General features: G+C 50.4%; 3 protein-coding genes and 2 non-coding genes across 9 annotated transcripts; 3 read left to right on the top strand and 2 right to left on the bottom strand.

The window, feature by feature from the left end:
* The first annotated feature begins 400 nt into the window (after window positions 1-400).
* PWWP3A (PWWP domain containing 3A, DNA repair factor) lies at window positions 401-8,973 on the top strand. Of its 2 annotated transcripts, XM_062632777.1 has the most exons (14): window positions 401-463; window positions 1,140-1,235; window positions 1,487-1,554; window positions 1,903-1,973; window positions 2,380-3,387; window positions 3,977-4,096; window positions 4,495-4,565; window positions 5,051-5,127; window positions 5,628-5,688; window positions 6,178-6,253; window positions 6,369-6,419; window positions 6,853-7,283; window positions 8,014-8,102; window positions 8,334-8,973. In XM_062632777.1, the coding sequence occupies exons 2-14, from the start codon at window positions 1,179-1,181 to the stop codon at window positions 8,410-8,412; spliced, it is 2,259 nt and encodes a 752-aa protein (XP_062488761.1). In that variant the 5' UTR covers window positions 401-463; window positions 1,140-1,178; the 3' UTR covers window positions 8,413-8,973. The 2 variants fall into 2 exon arrangements, with proteins under 2 accessions (XP_062488761.1, XP_062488759.1); XM_062632775.1 differs by lacking the exon at window positions 401-463 and having other exon boundaries at window positions 1,059-1,235.
* Window positions 8,974-10,219: 1,246 nt separating this feature from the next.
* NDUFS7 (NADH:ubiquinone oxidoreductase core subunit S7) lies at window positions 10,220-14,372 on the top strand. 4 transcript variants are annotated; one of them, XM_062632770.1, is made up of 8 exons: window positions 10,220-10,511; window positions 10,925-10,961; window positions 11,120-11,188; window positions 11,579-11,696; window positions 12,314-12,493; window positions 12,568-12,614; window positions 13,620-13,708; window positions 14,179-14,372. In XM_062632770.1, the coding sequence occupies exons 1-8, from the start codon at window positions 10,220-10,222 to the stop codon at window positions 14,274-14,276; spliced, it is 930 nt and encodes a 309-aa protein (XP_062488754.1). In that variant the 3' UTR covers window positions 14,277-14,372. The 4 variants fall into 4 exon arrangements, with proteins under 4 accessions (XP_062488754.1, XP_062488755.1, XP_062488756.1 ...); XM_062632772.1 differs by lacking the exon at window positions 10,220-10,511 and adding an exon at window positions 10,685-10,781; XM_062632771.1 differs by lacking the exon at window positions 11,120-11,188.
* On the bottom strand, window positions 10,307-10,379 carry TRNAF-GAA (transfer RNA phenylalanine (anticodon GAA)). The gene has a single exon. It is a non-coding gene; the product is annotated as a tRNA-Phe (tRNA).
* TRNAN-GUU (transfer RNA asparagine (anticodon GUU)) lies at window positions 10,494-10,567 on the top strand. The gene has a single exon. It is a non-coding gene; the product is annotated as a tRNA-Asn (tRNA).
* Window positions 14,373-14,918: 546 nt separating the features above from the next.
* Window positions 14,919-18,362, bottom strand: GAMT (guanidinoacetate N-methyltransferase). The gene is made up of 6 exons (XM_062632774.1): window positions 18,295-18,362; window positions 17,595-17,740; window positions 17,451-17,514; window positions 16,529-16,596; window positions 16,105-16,215; window positions 14,919-15,770 (listed from the first exon to the last, which is right to left on the bottom strand). The coding sequence occupies exons 1-6, from the start codon at window positions 18,350-18,352 to the stop codon at window positions 15,630-15,632; spliced, it is 588 nt and encodes a 195-aa protein (XP_062488758.1). The 5' UTR covers window positions 18,353-18,362; the 3' UTR covers window positions 14,919-15,629.
* Between the last annotated feature and the right edge of the window lie 6 nt (window positions 18,363-18,368).

The following is an 18,368-nucleotide window of genomic DNA, read 5'->3' as shown; positions in this document are numbered from 1 at the left end:
GGGAGGGGCCGGGCTGAGCGCCGCGGTCCCGGCGGCGGCTCCAGGTAAGAACCGGGGCGGAACCGGGCAGGCCCCGGAGGCCGGGCGGGCGGCGGAGCGCTCACGGGCCGCACCCTGACGTGATTACGTCAACACGACGTCCACTAGACGCCCCGCCCTGCGGCCTGACGTCACCGCCTCGACGGGGAAGGGGAGTAACGGCAGCGCAGTGGGGCGGGGCGCGTCCCGAACCGTCCAATAGAAGGAGAGGTAGTGGGCGGAGCTCAGGGAGAAACGGAAGCTCTGATTGGTTGGAGGCAGCGTGTTTTGGCAGCGGGAAGGCGGTGACCTAGGCGCGAGGGAGATTCGCTGATTGGCTGCCGCCTTCCCGGTGCGGGGCTGCGCATGCGCAGGAGCCGGGCGGGTGAGGCCTGATATGGACGGCGGCGGTTCGGGGCCGGTGGCTGCGTCCCGATCGCGCACGGTAACCGCGTTCCCGCACGGGGCCGCCCGTCTGCTTTAACGGCGGGGTGAGGAGCGGCGGGAGCCCCCCCCTGGCCGGGGTGTCCCGGTGGGGCGGCGGGAAGCGGCGGCGGTGGAAGCCGGGGGGGAAGGTGGGGCGGGAGGCGGTGACTGAAGTGGGGCCGTTGGAGCCTCCTGCGCGCCCCGGGCCCGTGGCGTTCGGTGCTGTGGTAACGGCTCCCTCCCGGCGGCTTTGGAGGCGCAGGAAACCCATCTTGGTCATGGTGGGGCTTTCCTAAAGCTTTTCCAGGCGGAGAACCTCGGAAGGGCTCCGTAGCTCTTTCAGCCGGGTTAAAATCGTTAACTGCGTAAAACCGGCACCGCGGGGCGTAACCGGGGAATGGGCGAAGCGGCCGCTGTTGTGTGGCCGAATGAGCAGGCCCGCTGCGGTGTTTGTGGATCGATTTGTGGCACTGTTTGTCTGTGTACGCAGTAAAGCCATCTTATGGTGCGCGGCTGCAAGAAGACACACTGTTAGACCCTAACCTGGGAGGATGCATCCAAAGTAATGATAATCTCAATAGGCAGACACGCATAACTGTGACCATGTGTTCTGTGTAGGTCCTGTATCTCTTAAAAAAAGGGAAGACAGAAATGGACCGAGTGGTGGGTAACTCCTTTATTCCCTTTGTCTTCAGAGCACACTGGAATCTTCCTTTACTACATGAAACACAGTCATGACAGACCACGAGTATGTTCTTTGCACCTGGAAGAAGCGTTTATGGCCGGCAAAGGTAAAGCAGGTGTCTAAATGAGGACAGGTTGATGGATATAACTTAGAAATGGTTAAAACAGTGTAGTTAGTGAGAGCTCCAAGTAAACATAGAATAACAGAATGGTTTGGGTTGGAAAGGATGGGAAGATCATATAGTTCCAATCCCCTGCACTGCACCAGCTACTGAGCAGGGGAAAAATGACTGCTACAGCTGAACTCGGGACACTTGGTCAAGGACTTTTTAAATGCAGTTTTTTCTCTTTAATGTAGGTTTTGCGCAAAGCTGGAGTTGCGAGGGAGATTTCTTTGGAAGTTGAAATACTTGGTTTGAAAGAACAGTTAAGTATCGGTTTAACTGTTACATGTTTGTATGCTAACATTAAAAGAACGTAATTCCTTTATCTAAAGATACCTGTGAACAGGCTGTTGATTTACAGAGGCTAACCTCACGCCCTGTTGCCTTTGTAGAGCTGTCTATAGTGTCTCATGGAACATCAGTGAATAACATACTCACTGTTAGCTCAGCCATGCTTCACAGATTTCTTTCTTGCTTTGCTTCCCCTAACAAGTGGGGTTTTTTTTGGTGGGGGAAGATATTCCAAGTTTATTGCCAGGTGAAAGCAGTGCTGTGCTTTTAGGAGTGTTTAGTGCTGTGACATTTTTGGCCAGCTTTGTTGTGTTTTCAGGATCAGTGTGAGCTGTGCAGATGCTGAACCACTGAAGGAAGAACATATAGTGAACATTGCCTCTAATTTAGGTGAGGAAATGTCACAATATTTGCTGTCTTGTATATACTCTGAATGTAATCATACACAGTAGATCTATATTACACTTATGTATTTATTAAGTGGGTTTGGGATTTTTTTTTGCTTTTTTTTCTCCTTTCCATTCCATCTGTAAAGTCTGAAAATAGACGAAACAACATCACAGCTGCTTTTGCTCTTCCCTTGGGTAGCATGTTGGGAGGAACATTGAAGATACTTGGGTGTACTTCCCCTAAAGTAAGGCACTGGAGGCTTGCTTCTTGTGTCTCTGCATACTTTGCCTTAAGAATCACAGGTGATTTGAGTGTTAAGTTGCATCTTAAGCAAGAGATACACAATAAGTGAGACTTCTTGGTTCTTAAATTTGAATGAAGGTTATTGTATGTTGTTCTTCATCAGATCAAAGGAATAATTCGAGTGAGGCTGTGGAAGAGCTGCGGTATCGCCGGTCTCTTAAAATTGCCCTGGATATTTTGAATCCAAGTGACTCGCCCAAAGAAGTACCACCTCCAGAAAACAGGCCAAGTACTCGGTTTTCGCAGGAGAACCATTCAGGATCTCTCTCACTGACTCCCTTTTGTAGCTTCTTTAAAGAAAGGTTGGAGCCTCAGGCTTCCAAGAGGAAAGGAGAAGAAATAAAGAGCCCCAGCCTGAAGACTGGTTTAGAAAAAACAAACTGGAAAGGTTCTTTTGTTTTGGAGGAGAGTGCAGAAGCGCATGAAAGTGGAACAAACCCTTCCAGATGTGAGACTGAGGACCTGTCTCATACACTGAACTCGGAGAGTCAGAACTTCAAAGAACCAGAATCGGAATCACCACCAAGACAGAAAACCATCGAGCCCAGATTGTTGCCAAAAACCAGAGCAGGAAATAAAGTCTCCCCTAAACCAAAGGAGGAAAAAAGTAAGCAAGGAGGAAAACAACCAAGCAGTGCGGGATTTCCTGTGTTGTGTAGGAATGATTTCCCTGAGGATCAAGTACAGCCTTTTGCTGAGGAGGGGTCTGCCCAGTCTGTCCCCTGCACATCTGGCACAGTGGTACCTGTCAGAAGCGCAAAGACCAGAAGTCAACTTAAAAGGACATTACTGGATTCCTCTTCTAAAAGTGCCTTGGATGACTTGGAAAAAAGCACCAGCAGTGCAAGTCTGGCAAAGCAATTAGATGGAAGGAAAAAGCCAGTGAGTTTAAAACAAGTTAATGGAGACCAAAAGATCGGTGCAACTGCATCTTCATACAGGAAAAGGAAATGCAGGAATTGCCCTGAATCTTCATCTGGGCCTTCTAATGAAGGGGTGCTTTCTGATAGCATCTCCTCACAGTGTGAAGAAGAGGAAAGTAAGAATCCTGCACCTGTGGTCATGAATAAAGTAAAGCCGTTTCAGCTGCCTGACTTTGAAGAAGATGAAGGTGGGTATGTCCCTCGTGGAAGGGAAAACTTCATCCTGCTTGATGGTTTGGTCACTGTAACTCATCTTGGAGTGTTGCATTGCTTTTGTGAATGCAATTCTTGAATTGCTGGTTTTGGTTCCTTTTGGTGTAAGTTTTGGAGAAGCGGAGAAAACACAGTCACTTTATCACTGGCCAAATGCTGCTGTGGCACTGAGGCTGTGTGGGGCTGTTTAAGGTTTGGCATTGGACACCTGTATTTAGCAGTAGTTCTCACCCTTCTCTAGAGGACTTGCTGATTTTGTGCTTAGTTTTTTCTTTGCTGCTGGCCATTTGGAGATAAAATGACGCTACATAAAAGAACAGAATGGTGTAAAGTCCTGAAACCAGCCTCTTCTTGTTCTTTTCCCTTTTTCATCTTTTATTCAGATTATTAGGCCTTTACCTAGGCAGTGGATTGAGAATGGGAGTGCTGGGACTGGCCCTAGTGTGACAGTGACTCTGGGGGCTGCAGGGGCACTTCGAGGGTTATGTTTCACCTGGGCTGAAGCTGATCCTTTTTAGTCACTGTTCCATGCTTCTGAACACTGGTGCTCGCTGCTCTTGGCAGGACTGGAATCGTCTGACCTGTCTTCAAAGATACTTTCCTCAGAGAGTCTCTCTCGCCTCTCGCCTCTGGTAGATGAAGAGGAGGAGGATGAAGAACTTCCTAGTGTTTTATCACATCAAGGTGAGATGTCGGAGTACCTCTGTGAGACTTCACCCGAGATTGGTGTGCTCTTTTTAGCATACATGTGCTTGTAGTTTGCTGATGAGCTATGGTGATGAAAGCTAACTTTCCCAGAAATTCACTCCAGCTTTGTTCAAGCTTGGAATAAAATGCGTTTGATGCCCCAGAGAGGCTTTTTGAAACAGAATGAAATACAAATTGTTGTGCAAACTGGGCAAGGGCCTAGGAATGAAGTCTCTTACTTGCTCTATTCAGAACTACTTGGGCTGCATTTTTGGGGGTGGTGGGGTTGAAACCTGTTAAGCACTGCAGCCAAACTCCCTAAAGACGGCTGATGGGAGAGGACAAGCTAACTGTCTTCTGTCATGTTTTAAAGGACTCTTTATTTTTCATTATAGAACCACAGTCAATTGAAGAAGGGATTTTGGTCTGGTGCAGATTGCGAAGGTACCCGTATTGGCCAGCAGTGGTAAGAAAAGCTCGCTGCCTTCTTGGAGGGATATTGCAGAGGGGATGATGAGGAGCTGCTTGCCAAGTTCTCGAGTGTCTTTTGCCATTCTTGACTTGTGTAGGGCTGGAAATGTTAAAAATCTTCCAGTAGAAGTGTTCGAAGAGAAAAGAAGTAAATTTGTGTATGACAAAAGCATGTAAAAAAATAAATGTGGTTGATTCTCATCTGGGTTTATTAGAGCAAAGCAGTACTGCTGAGCCTTTGTATCTTGTGTCATGAGGTAGGGTGATTGTACCCAGCTAAGGAAAGAAAGAGGACGGGTCCGTGTGCAGTAACAAAAAATGCTTCACTGGTGTAACTTGCTATTCTTGCCACTTCCAAACTTCTTTTTTCAAGTTTGTGTCACTTCCTTTACGTGTGGGGTGTAGTGTATAACACAGATGGAAAATGCTCCTGCTTTGGAAGGGTTTTAGGATGCTAATGAGACTTCATCCTTTCAACAGGTGAAAACTGTGAAGCGGAAACACCGAAAGGCCTGTGTGCTGTTAATAGAAGGGAATACAAATGACAAGAAAAAAGGGTAAACGTTGTGGATTCTGAGCACATTCTAAACTTCCAGTTTCTTTTAGTGCCCTGTACTTGTTTTCTGGCACAGCGCAATTGCACTGTTGGTTAAAACAAAGGTTGGTTTTGGAGGGAGGGACCAAGCAAGGTGAGGATTCGCAGTTGTGGACTATGTCCTTTGCAGGCTGCTGGTTGAGATAAGCTGGCATCATGTGAGCAGCTGATGCTCATGTGAGGCATAAAAGAAGGGCTGGGGACCCAGATAGTGGTTTTTACTTGTGATTCCCAAACTTTCTGGAGACACCAGCCTGCCTTTAGTTTTGTCTTAAAACCAGGTACTTCTCGGTTGTTAAAGGTTCCATAGTTGTAGCTTACTATGAAAACCCTTACTAATAAAACCTGCATTTCTGAATTCCTCACAAGATCTAATTTTCAGGGAGGCATAGAACTGCAGTAAATACAGAGGTGCAACTCAATTGCCTCTTCTCCCTAACCATGTTTCTTTGTTTCATCCAGTTTCTCAGTGTCTCTTAGGAGTCTGAAGCACTTTGATTGTGAAGAAAAGCAGGACCTCATAGTAAGTACTACCAGTAACATGGAACTGCAAGTCTGTGCATGCTTTGGAAAATACAAAGTGGTATCACAGTGTGTAACTGCCCCTGTGAGAGGAGTTTGGTGCAGCTGGCTGCTCTGTGGCTGTTCACTCTTCTGTCCCCTCTTGCTGTATTCAATGATGTAATTAAATGTAATTCTCCACAAGATGGAGACTAAGGCAGGAAGGGGATCCCCTGACACCCTTTTCCATCTCAGTGGGGCTGCTGTGCAGAATACCTGTGGAAGGCAGGCAGTTGCTTGGGACTCTTTTCACTTGCGGGTTTCCCGCGTACCACAAAGCCACTCACGCTGGGTGACAAAGCACTGGCAGAAGTTGAATTTCAGGAGAATGCAGAAACTGCAAGTAAACTTTGATTCATTATCATTAGCCATTTCTGTTACCTGGTTAGTGTCCTAGACTAAAAGCTTCAGTAGGCTACTTTTAGGACTGTAAAGAACTCTTGTTTTACAGGAACGAGCCAAAGAAGATTATCGCCAGGAGATTGAGTGGTGTATTCGACTGATTTCTGACTATCGAATTAGAGTAGGTAAGGAGATGTCATTCATTCTGATATACATCAGAAAATAGGTAACACCAAAACTGTCAGCTTTGTTTCCCAGGCTTAACTGAACTGATAAATAACTCTGGTTTGGGCTTTTTAGGTTGTCATTCTTTTACGGGATCCTTCTTGGAATATTTTGCTGATGATATCAGTAAGTGAACCCATTATTTTTTGTAGTATTCTCTTGGGAGGCAAGTTTAGCTCTAGTGTCTACATATGTGTTGAGTGAGGCTTCAGACCCAGTGAGGGAGTGCCAGTAAAATTCTCATGCCATTATTGCACTTTAAGGGTTATCAGAACCGCAACAGAAGTTAAATATTGAGACAATTGGGGAAACCACTTATTTCACCTTGTGGAGAGTTAATTTTAGGGCTCCTGTCAGAGCTTCAGCTCCCTCATTTTTCTTAAGGCAAAATCTTAATTTTCTTTTTTGTGGTGTTTTTTTTACCTTCTTTGTAAGGGAGGAAAAAAACCACAACACTTCATCAAGCAAGTCCCTTATGTTCAATTTGGGTATGTGAGCATGTATGCATACGCAAATGCTTTGTGTATTTAAGTATGAATGACTGTGGCTTTCCTTTCAGGCTACCCAGTTAGAAAGGAAGGTTATCAAGGTTTAGTCCAAGTCACCTTTCCAGATGTGGCAGAGGAAGATACTGAAGAGTCTTTATCAGAAACATCACTTCAGAAACCCTCCAGGAAACTTCTTCCTGACAGGACAAGAGCTGCTAGAGATAAAGCAAATAAGAAGATAGTGGAGTTTATAGTGAAGACTAAGGGGGCTGAAGAGCATCTTTTGGCTATTTTGAAAAGCAGAAAGCAATCCCGGTGGCTGAAGGGATTCCTGAATTCGAGACAGTATGTGACCTGTGTTGAAACCTATTTGGAGGATGAAGAGCAACTGGACCTTGTAGTGAACTACTTGAAGGAAGTGTATCACGAAATAGAGGCTAAACATCTGCATCACATAAATGGAGATGGAATAAAATTTATTTCGGATGTCCTTTTGCCTGAAGTAAGTAAACAAGAAACTCTGAGAAACTACACCTTAAAGGAAGGAAATGACTTTAGTGTCTTGTGATTTGAGTTCAGTGACTTGCAGTGTTCCTTGCAAGCTGAGTGGTGATTGAGCTGAGCAGGTATGTTCACACCTGCATGGTCCCTGCAGCTCGAGGGGCATGAAGCTGCTTAGTTTCTCTCTATAGCTTGGGCAAAGACTATTCAACTCTGCATAATCCTAAATTATGTTTGTGGCTTGTTAAGCTGTCAGCACAAAATGGAGAATTTTTAGGTAGTGCAGTGTTTTTTAAAGGCAGAATTGTTGCTTTCAAGTCTATTTGATTCTTTCTGAAACTCTTAAAGTCTTTCGGTTTGAGGTGGTTTTTATTGATTTGGCAAGTTATCGCTGGGGTTTCTTGGGTTCTTTGTGCTTGGGAGGTGCTGGGTTGGTTTTTACAGTTACACTTTTAGATATTTAGTGTCCTTCCTAGGAATTTTCCCAGCACAACATTAGTAACCTCTGTAGAAACAAAATTACTGTGATGAGTATCATAATCTGGTTTTAAAATACTCTCCTGGGAAAGACAAAGGCTAAGTTTATGTTATTTATAAGTTTCAGGTTTTATCCAACTTTCCTAAGTGATTGATTTTAGAATAAGGTTCCTCATTGACTGAGACAGTTCATTTATACTCGTGGAATAAAAGCTAAGTTACAAACAGTGATTTGGAACCACTTACTTTTCTAGGCCATCATTTATGCCATTTCTGCTGTGGATGATATAGATTACAAGAAGGCAGAAGAGAAGTACATCAAAGGACCATCTGTGAGCAAGAGGTATCTTTTAGTATGCTCTGAATTTTTGTTACTACTTTGCTGTTTATATGGAGAACAGCATAAGGGCAGGAGAGTCCAGGATCCTCCCTCCTGTATGGCAATTTTCTTTCCTTGTCTTAAGTAACAAAATGATTATACACGGAAATGTTCTTGCTGTGTTACAGTAACACCCTGCAAACAGTTTCATATGGTGAGGTTATTTTTACTACAGAGCTTTCTGTTTCTTTTCAGGGAGAGAGAAATCTTTGACGAAGAAATCCTAGAAAGAAAGAAGTGGAAGACCAAACCAGCACTTGCAGACGGGGTCTGAACAGCAGCACAACCTTTCCCCAGCTCCCCTGGCACTGAGTGTATGTCATGAAGTGCTTATTTGTATAAAAAGTGTAATTCTTACTCTTCAAAACCTGTTTGTGTATCTCTGAAAGAGGTAGTCATTGTGCTGCTCTCGGATGCAGTCCTGTCTTCAGTCCTTGCTCCCCATTCTGTGCCCTGGAGCTGTTCTTGCTGTGTTGAACTGACTGTGAAAGACAATGCAACAGGCCTTGGGGGTACTGTGGGTGTGTGGCTGCCTCAATCCTCATCCATTCAGCATCCTTAACACGGAGCTGCAGGTGCTTTGCAGAGCTTCTTGATAGAATGCTGAGTTTTGTAGGAGTTACTTTGGCCAAATAGCTGACAACGGGAGGGCTGTTGTCTTTGATGAGCACAGACTGGTGGAGGATATAGCCATGTGTTGCTGGGTGACTTTACCACTACTGAATGTCTGCGGGTTTCCTGTATAAAAACATTCCCACCGGATTGACTGTTCCTGCTTTACGTGTCTCGAAGTGTGGGGAAATAAAATCGGTAGCTAGTGATGCAAGCAGAATAACGAAGGCTTTGTTTTTATTGATGGGATAGCTGTAAAATCCAGTGGGAAAGGAATCCAGTGTTTGCTTAAAAGAACAAACCCCATTCACTTTTCCATGTGAAAGTGAAGCTGTTTTGAATGCTGGTTCAGTGCTTTTTTGAGGCCATAATTTTAGGAGGAGTTATTTGTCTTTATCTGATTTAAATACAAATTCCATCCTGTAGGTCCAGCTTTTTGCAGGAGGTCTGGCACATTGCAAATTGCCTTTGACTTGCAGTGTTATCGACAGCCACTTAATGATAAAACCCCTGTGACTCATTTGTTATCTTAGGATGAAAACATGATCTGGTTCTTCAAGAGAAACCAAGATAAGTTGAAATTCAGAAGTTTAAATGTAAATTGAGATACAGATGTGTATTCTGGCTATAGTTACTATCTTTAACATATATTTTAATTATACTTTTAATTACTTTATAATGTGTTTTAATATGCATTTGGGATCCTTATGTTATCAAAGCACCATTAACGAGTACCTAAACTATAGGGACTTGGCTCTCAGTTTATCCTCAGGTTCCCTCTCCTTCAAAACATGATCCTGTGTGCACTTCCCAGTTGAAATTCCTAAAGTACTGCTAAGTTCTTTCTCCAGTCCCTGGTATGGCAGCAGAGCTCCCCATCCACCTTGCCTTCATCTCAACCCTTTTCACACCTTTCACTATCCCAGTTTGATTCAATGTGGACAAGTTCTTTCAAAAGTCAAACTGTGCTGTGCCAAAGGCTGATGAAGAGTGTGAATGTGATTTGGAGCACTCTCAGCTGTTTGTATCTTTAAAAACCACCTTCAAAATGGGTGTTACAGGTTCCTTACAGGGCTGTTTGCACCTCAGGCCCAAACTCAGTCCTCAGTTGTACAGGACTGTGTTGTTCAATCAATTAAAGGTTGATGAAGTGAATCGTTAAAGGCTTGTTCCTCTTGTGTGCTTCAGTTCTGCCAAGCAGGATGCTGCTGCTGTGCTTGCCTGGCCAGGTGCTTCCACCTGTTTCACACTACATGATGATTATTTTTGTGTATTGGATAAAGCTGCACTATTGTGCTGCAAGTGCCAGTTTCATGTTAAATGCATTGGGGTGAGTACAAGAAAGCAAATGTGCTGTTGTCTGGTCCTGTGCTTTATTGGAAGTTCTCCCCTCTGCCGAGACAAAGCTGCTTCTTGAACTCGTCCTGTTTAACTAAAAGCAGCTTCCTTTGCTCCCTACCGAGATAAAAATGACTTGGGGCCGGGTTTTGATGCCTTCTCCGGCGCTGGCTGTAGGGGCGTTTTGCAGCCGGATACCCGGCAGGAAAAGAAGCGGTTGCCGAAACCCGGGATCGAACCAGGGACCTTTAGATCTTCAGTCTAACGCTCTCCCAACTGAGCTATTTCGGCTGCGCGGAACCGCTCCCCCCGCCCCTCCCGTCACCGCCGGCGGGGCCCCGGGACACCGGAGCCTCGGGGCCTCGGTGCCACAGCCGCGGGCGCGGCAGCGGCGGCGGCAGCGCGGTCTCTGTGGCGCAATCGGTTAGCGCGTTCGGCTGTTAACCGAAAGGTTGGTGGTTCGAGCCCACCCAGGGACGGTCGTTCCCTTTTCCCTCCGCGGCCCAGCGGCGCCGGTCGAGCCCGAGGTCCTCCCGCTTCGTTTTACCGAGGCCCGCGGAACTCCCCGCGCAGCCCCGCGTTCCCCGCCGGCGCGCTGAGGCGGCGCACCGAGGGCCGCGCCGGGCCGCTTAGCGGGTGCACCGCGCCCAGAGGTTGCCTGAAGGGCTGCGGGCGAGATGGCGGCGCTGGGCTGTGAGCGGGGCCTCCGCGGAGGGACGGGGCTGAGGAGGGGGGGGACGGACCCGGGGAGCGGGCGGGGACCGGGCTCGGGCCGTTCCCTTCCCCGCGGTGCCGGTGTCCGGCCGGAGCTGAGCTCTCCCGTCCTCTCGTTGCAGGTCTTCGCCTCCCTCGGCGCGGCGCCCTGGCCTGGCGGTGAGGGCCGGGGCCGGGGAGGGTGAGGGGGGGGTTGAAGGCCGCCGGGGCCGCGTTGGGTGCTCGGGGGTTTCTGTTCGCCGAGCGCTTGTTTTCTCCCTGCCTGGGGCCGTTGTGCTCCGCCGTGCTCACACAGCGGGGGTTGTGCTTCTTTCCAGGCCCGCTGCCGTGGCGCCTGTTCGCAGCCGGCTGCTCCATCACACGCCGGTGGCTGACCAGGCTGACAGGTACCGCCGGGCCCGTCCTCCCTGGGGTGAGGGACCCCCAATGGAACAGGGTAGGAAACCTCCTGTCAGCGGGAGCTCTGTGCCTGACAATCCCCTCCTCGCTTCGCGTCTTGAACAGCCAGGCTGCTGTCAGCCTGGACGTGAGCCCACCAGGCCCCCTCTGTAATGTGGGTACAGCGAGCACAGGGGCTCTGAGCAATAACCACAGCGCTCCCCACGGTGAGGGGAGCATCCCTCGCCCTGCTCTAACACAGTCTGCAGTGGGTGTGAGATTGTCCATAAGTGATGTGCTATGGGTTCTTCATGGGATCACCACTCCTCGGGGCTGATGGGTGTATGCAGTTACACCGACTAACCGGAGCCTGACACTCCTGTGCTCTTTGTCTTCAGCTCTGTCCAAGTCCAGCAAAAGAGCTCAGCCATCGTGCAGAAGAAGTCCTACGTCCCCAGCAGCAGGGGTGAATACATTGTCACCAAGCTCGATGACCTGGTCAACTGGGCAAGAAGGGTGAGTGTCCGAAACTGTCGTGCTCGCTAGGGAGCAGTGGTATTGAATGCTTGGAGGTGCTGGTGCGAAATGGGGTTGAGCCATCTCAGGATAAAAATAGGTTCAGAATTCTCCAGTTTCTTGGCCCAGAGGTTGGTGTTTGAGTGCTGTGTCAGAGCGGGAGGGTGGTGCAGAGCAGTGCCTGTCTGAGCAGAGCTGACCTTCAGACAAGAGCAGAAGGTGCTTTCTGGTTTCCCATAATCCTTGCAACAAGTGGCTACTCTGTGCCATGGGGAAAGCTGAATCCAGGGTGCTCTGGCTTAGCTGAATTTTGCCTCCTGCAGTCACCGCTGCCCTTGTGCAGGGCCGCTGAGGTGGCTGCTGTAGCAGTGTGACACGTTAAGGGGAGCGTCTTCACCTCTGAGCACGTTCAGCATCCCTGAGGCTCCAAACACTCAGATCTCTACGCATCTGTTCCCCTGAAGCAGGGGGTTTTGCTCTCCTGCAGAACAGCAAACACTTTTCACTGAGCACACCTTGAACCTTCTCTTCTGTTCCCTTCTCTGATCACCTCTTGCCCTTTGAGTCACCCGTTGCAAGGGCTCGGCTCTCTCCACACCCTGCCTCTTGTGCTGCAGAGCTCCCTGTGGCCGATGACGTTTGGCCTGGCGTGCTGCGCCGTGGAGATGATGCACATGGCAGCTCCTCGCTACGACATGGACCGCTTCGGGGTGGTGTTCCGAGCCAGTCCCCGGCAAGCCGATGTCATGATCGTGGCTGGCACCCTCACCAACAAGATGGCCCCGGCTCTCCGCAAGGTACCGGGGCTGCGGCGGGCACCGCATGTGCTGGGAGGCAGCGGGGACTGAGCTGAGCTGTCTCTGTCCTGCAGGTCTACGACCAGATGCCAGAACCTCGCTACGTGGTCTCCATGGGGAGGTAAGTGCCAGGACATGCTTGGTGCCTCCTACTTGGTGGCAGAAATCTGCTCTCGCCTGCTTGAGCCAGGGAGATGAAGGGAGAAGAACCCATTTCTCATTTTCCTTGCCCCTGAAATTATATAAGGAGCCTTGTTACAAAGGAAACATAAAGGCTCCCTTTCATTAGGGTGAGGAGAATGATGTCTGTCAAATCACTGTGAACTGCAGAGTTTTCCCTGGGGTTTTGCAGCTCTCAGAGTCTGGGGACTTGCACGTGTCCAGAATATCAGACCTCGTGTTTAGATGAAACCTTTCAAATAGCTTCTGCAGCACAAGACAGAACCTCAGCTCCGTGCAGCCCTGGCACGGTGGAGCTGACAGCTTGTGTCTCCTGGGGCTGAGGGCAGTCAATTCACCAGGGCCTGGAGCGGAGAGAACAGCTCTAGAAATGCTCTGTGCAGATGTGGTGAAATCAAAAGGGGTTTGCAGGATGGAGGAATATCTGCTTTGTAGGAGTAATGAAACTGGTTTGGTTTGGTTGGGTTTGATTCATAGAATCACAGAGTGGTTTGGGTTGGAAAGGACCTCAAGATCACGCAGTTCCAACCCCCTGCCATGGGCAGGGATGCCTCACACTAAACCATGTCACCCAAGGCTCTGTCCAACCTGGCCTTGAACTCTGCCAGGGATGGAGCATTCACCCTTTCTTTGGGCGCCCTGTGCCAGCTCCTCAGCACCCTCACCGTAAAGAACCTCTTCCTTACATCCAACCTGAACTTCCCCTGTTTAAGTTTAAAATTCAGCTTGAACTGTAACAGCCTCTGCCAGCTGGGGCTTGTGAGGAGGCTGAACAGCCACGGTGTGAGCCTTGGCATCATGCTGTAAAACCTGGCGGGGATACTCCTTGCCTGTGGCACTCGGATGAGGCACCGGCCTCATGTTATCCTCTCCCTCCTGCTCCCCTTTGCCTCCTGTCTCCACTAAGCCATGTGTAACCAAGCTGAAACCTGCCCGTCTCTCGCAGCTGTGCCAATGGAGGGGGTTACTACCACTACTCCTACTCCGTGGTGAGGGGCTGCGACCGCATCGTGCCGGTGGACATCTACGTGCCAGGTAGGAAGGGTGGCTCCGCGTGCCATGGCCCCAGCTCGGAGCAGCACGGCAGGGAAGTTAATTTTGCCTGTTTGGACAGTGCTCAGTGGAGTTTCTCAAGATCTTTCTGTTTCAAAGTGGGGTGGTGAAGTTGCAGACGCTTCAGTAAGATCCAGTAAGCGAGTGGGGTGGTTCTGGTGATGCTGCTCACCAGTAAGCATTGTGTAAAGTGTGTGCTATAGTTTAATCGACCAAATATCACTTTATTGAGAAGTGCAGCATTTCTATGGTTTAAAAAGACCTTTCCAGAAAAACACTTCAGTTTCTTTAAACTACAGCAGGCCTCTTGCTTTTTCAAACCCCACAGCCAGTGGCAAAGGTAGGAGATGGAAGCTGCTTCCAGGCAAAGCTTGGGCTTTGTCACTTCTCCATCTGCTGGCTACACTTCAGTGCAGCAAGCAGCCCTGTGGCTTCCTTTTTGTCTCTCTCAGGTTGCCCACCTACAGCTGAAGCTTTGCTGTATGGAATCCTGCAGCTTCAGAAGAAAATCAAGCGGGAGAAGAAGATTCAGATCTGGTACAGGAAATAGCCTCTTATTTATGACCTCCCCTCTTGCTTGCCTTCATACGCACAATCGACCCGTGTCCTCACACGCCTTCTAATAAAAGTCTACCTGGTTAAGACACTCTTCTGTCATTAATGCATCCTTCCTGTCTGAAGTGTTCTAACTCATTTAAAAAACAGCTTAAAAAGCAGGAGTTGGATTTGGTAACATTCACTGTGGTGGTTTCGGATCTGAATGGCCCTGAAGGAGGATGTTTGAAGTTACCTATCGTGACATAAAGGCTTTGCCTGAAACCTGGGACTCGCTCTTTGGCTCTGTGGGGAAGTTTTTGAGACCAGCACAGGTCCAGGCCAACCCTGAGGCCTCCCTGAGCTCATCTCTTACTACCCACTTTTTGCTTATAATTCCTACAAAGAATCTGATAAATCCTTTATATCTGTGTGCACAGCAGCCAGAAAGCAATTCTATTTCTGTAATGCTAACTAAAATATTAATGCTAAAAATGTGACTACTAAAAACGAATGCTGCAGCACTCCTTGGCACAGGAGGAATGGAGCAGCCCCTGGTGGGTTTTGGTGCTGGATGTGGCCTGGGACAAGGAGCAACCACAGCAGAATTACACACACGCTTTTGAAAGACAAATAATTAGCTCTGAATCAGCAATGGTGGATTTCATTTGGGTTCTTTAATGGATTTTATCCCTTCTGGGTAGAGAGAGGAAACGTCATTCACGCACTGTTGAACTGCAAGGAGGTTGTGAGGATCATAACTCGCTGCAGTGGGCTTCAGCCAGAAGTCCTGGGGAAACCAGCAGGGAGCTGCTGCAGGAGCAGCCAAGGTGCCTCCAGCCACCCCGGATGCCTGCTTCTGCCTGGTTCAGGTCATTGGGCCACCAGGGACTTCTAAAAAGGATCCAGGTTTTAGAGGATAACATCTCATCCTTGAAGCCCTTTGGCCAAAGGCTCTGCACCACGCTCTGGGATTACAGCTTCACTGAGGTATTCATCAAGGAGGTCTGAGTCTTGAGTGGAAACTACCAGCGCTTGGGATGGATGCCTCGATACTGGGTGGGACTTTGCTCTGCAGAGCCCAGAGGCCCCCCTAGGGCAAGGGCTTCACGCTGGGTGATATCCTCTGGGTGACATCCGCAGTGGGGGTCGGAGGTCCTTTTTCCAGGTTCCTAGAGACCCAGGACTTCCATCCTAAGCCCCCAGCCACCTCCTGCCTCCGGATAAATCAGCTTCAATCTTCTCAGCATCAAAGGAGGTAAGAGCTTTTTTCCTCCTCGAAGTGTGCATAATCAGTCTCCTTTCCTTAGTGTTTGCTTCCTGTGGCTTCAGGGCAGCCCCAAGGGATGGTGCCAGGCTGGCAGCACCCTCAGTGCTTAACAATGGTGGGGGTGATCATCTTGTGGAAGGAGTAGTACCTGCAGTCCTTAGGGGAGACCAGGTCCATCACCGTTGTGCTGATGTTCTCCTTCTTGAACCCAGCCTCCAACAGGTGCCCTACCTGGGTCTCCTGTGAGAAAAGAGGGTGGGAAGGAACAGGCAATGGCTTGAGCTGCCCAAATGCAAGTGGAAATGCTACTGAGCCCCAGCCTGTGCGGACACAGGACAGTACAAGCAGTCGGTGCAGGGAGCCCCATCTTGGGCTGCTCTGGCCAAAAACCTCCTGACCTTCCCTCAATGTTCCCTGCTAAACCCTGGCTGGAGGGCTCTTGTGCTGCTCCATGTCCACAGTGTCAGCCATGTGCTGAGGGATGCAGGAGGTGCACAGCCCCATAGGGCAGCTTTGGGACCCTGGGTTGAGCTGGATGTGCCAGGCCGTCCCCAGCCCGAGGAGCAGTGCTCACCTCAAACATCTTCTCAATGTCTGTGTACTTGGTCTTCAGCAGCTCCCCCCAGGAGGTCAGGTTGCAGTAGGTGAGGACCCCTCCAGGCTGCAGCAAGCGGAAGGCATGGTCCTGCAGTGGGGATGGAGGGGTTGCTGGCTCAGCACCCGGCTCCCACCTTTTACCCCCCTCCAAGCTCTCTCTTCTCCCTGCAGAGGCAGACATTGCCCCAGCCCTCCGCACCCTCCTGCTGCTCCCCTACAAAAGCACTGCCAATGCCACCATCGTGCTGGGGACTTTGAGGTTTTCCCAGAGGGCAGGGAGGGGGCTGCAGACCAAAACCCGGCTCTGGCTTTGACTCTTGAGCTCTAAAATCTCCCCCAAACCCACCCAAGCCGGGACCTCTGGCCCCTTGCACAGGGCAGCTGCACCCCCACCCCGTTACCTTGATGAAGGTGAACTGATGAGTGTGCCAGCTCTCCTCCGACAGTGGGTAGGTGTCATACAGGATCCCTGCCCGGGAACACCGGAGACCATCCATTAGCCAGGAGAGGCCAGCAAGGTGCCGGTGGGGCTCATGGAGAAGATTCCCCCTTCCTGGCACCCCTAATCTCTGCCCCCCCCCCCCCCCGACAGGGACAAGGGACACCCATGCAGCCCATGGAGGGAGCGAGCCAGGCCGGGTGCTCACTCTGCCTCCCCCTGTTCATGGTGCAGCAACGTGCAGGGACCCTTCTGTCTTGGGGCCCTGTCTCACTGCTCCCAGGTTCTGCTGTGGGGTCCAAGGAGGAGATCCTGCCCCTCTGCTCTGCTTTCATGAGACCCCACTTGCAGCACTGTGTGCAGTGCTGGTGTCCTCAGCATACGGACATGGGAGCTACTGGAGCAAGTCCAGAGGAGGCCATGAGGATGCTCAGGGGTTGGAGCAGCTCCTGTATGGAGCCAGGCTGAGAACATTGGGGCTGTTCAGGCTGGAGAAGAGAAGCTGCGTGGAGACCTCAGGGCAGCTTCCAGTGTCTCAAGGGGGCTACAAGGATGCTGGAGAGGGACTCTGCATCAGGGACTGCAGTGATAGGACAAGGGGTGATGGGTTCAGACTGAAACAAGGGAAGCTCAGGTTGGATGTAAGGAAGAAGTTCTTTACTGTAAGGGTGCTGAGGCGCTGGCACAGGGTGCCCAGAGAAGTGGTGAATGCTCCATCCCTGGCAGTGTTCAAGGCCAGGTTGGACAGAGCCTCGTTTGACATGGTTTAGTGTGAGGTGTCCCTGCTCACGGCAGCGGTTGGACCTGGATGATCTTAAGGTCCTTTCCAACCCAAACCAGTCTGTGATTCTATGCCCTCCCTCCAGTCCCACAGGGTATCTCACCACTGAAGTGCCCATCCGGCAGTGTCGGTGCCACTTCCTCCCACAGCCCCTTCATGGGCACGACCTGCAGGTGGGAGGGCAGCGCAGTGAGCCCCGGCAGCCAGCACCCACTGGCACCCTGCACTGGCAGAGCCCCCCCCAGACCTTATGGGGCTGCATCCGGGCCCATTCCTCCAGCCGCCGGAAAACCCCTGCGTTGCACTCGATGATCCAGTGCTCCTCGATGTTGAACTCCTGCACCTTGGTGGCAGCGATGGCCATGCCGAAGCCCACTTCCAAAACACGGCCACCTAGGGACAAGAAGCTTGGACTTTGTGATCTTGAAGGTCTTTGTCAACCTAGTTGGTTCTGTGATCCTATGGTTCTAAGAGGGCTGTGCCTGCACAGGCCCAGTGAACACAGTGCTGCCCACACTGGGGTGAGAAGCCAGGAGCAGCCCCATGCCCACATCACCTGCTGCCTCCCCAGCTACACCCCGCAGCAGCCCTTTGCCCCCACTGAACCCCCCCGAGTGGCTGCAGTGGGGACAAGCAACCCCTCGTCAAAGCCTTCCCCCTACCAGCAGCAGCACAGCCCAAAAAGCAGCAGGACAGAGCAGGGCTGTGCTGTGCCTGCACCCCCAGACCCGTCCCCATTGGGGAATGTGTCACCCTGACACGAGAGCACAAGTGCCACCGTGGCCCTGCTCCTGCTGTCACTGCATAGGGACCACTGGCAGCAAGCAGGGTGCACGCAGTGGGGACCCTGGCAGCAACACCCCCCCCCCCCCCATTGCTCACTATAGCTGCCCTATTCCCCACGCCCGAGCTGCACTCCATGGCACGACCCTGAGCCCCCCCATTACCCCTCGACGCAGCCACGGCCGCCAGCGAGTGCATGTAGGGGGTCTCCCAGCGCTCCATCACCGGCTTCCCCAGG

The sequence above is a fragment of the Pezoporus occidentalis genome, unplaced genomic scaffold, assembly GCF_034315485.1.
Source record: "Pezoporus occidentalis ecotype Australia unplaced genomic scaffold, CSIRO_AGI_Poc_V1 ctg399, whole genome shotgun sequence".
In the NCBI taxonomy this organism is placed as follows: Eukaryota; Metazoa; Chordata; class Aves; order Psittaciformes; family Psittacidae; genus Pezoporus; species Pezoporus occidentalis.
Note: the sequence above shows the minus strand (reverse complement) of the source record. Positions and strands in the feature narration are given on the sequence as shown.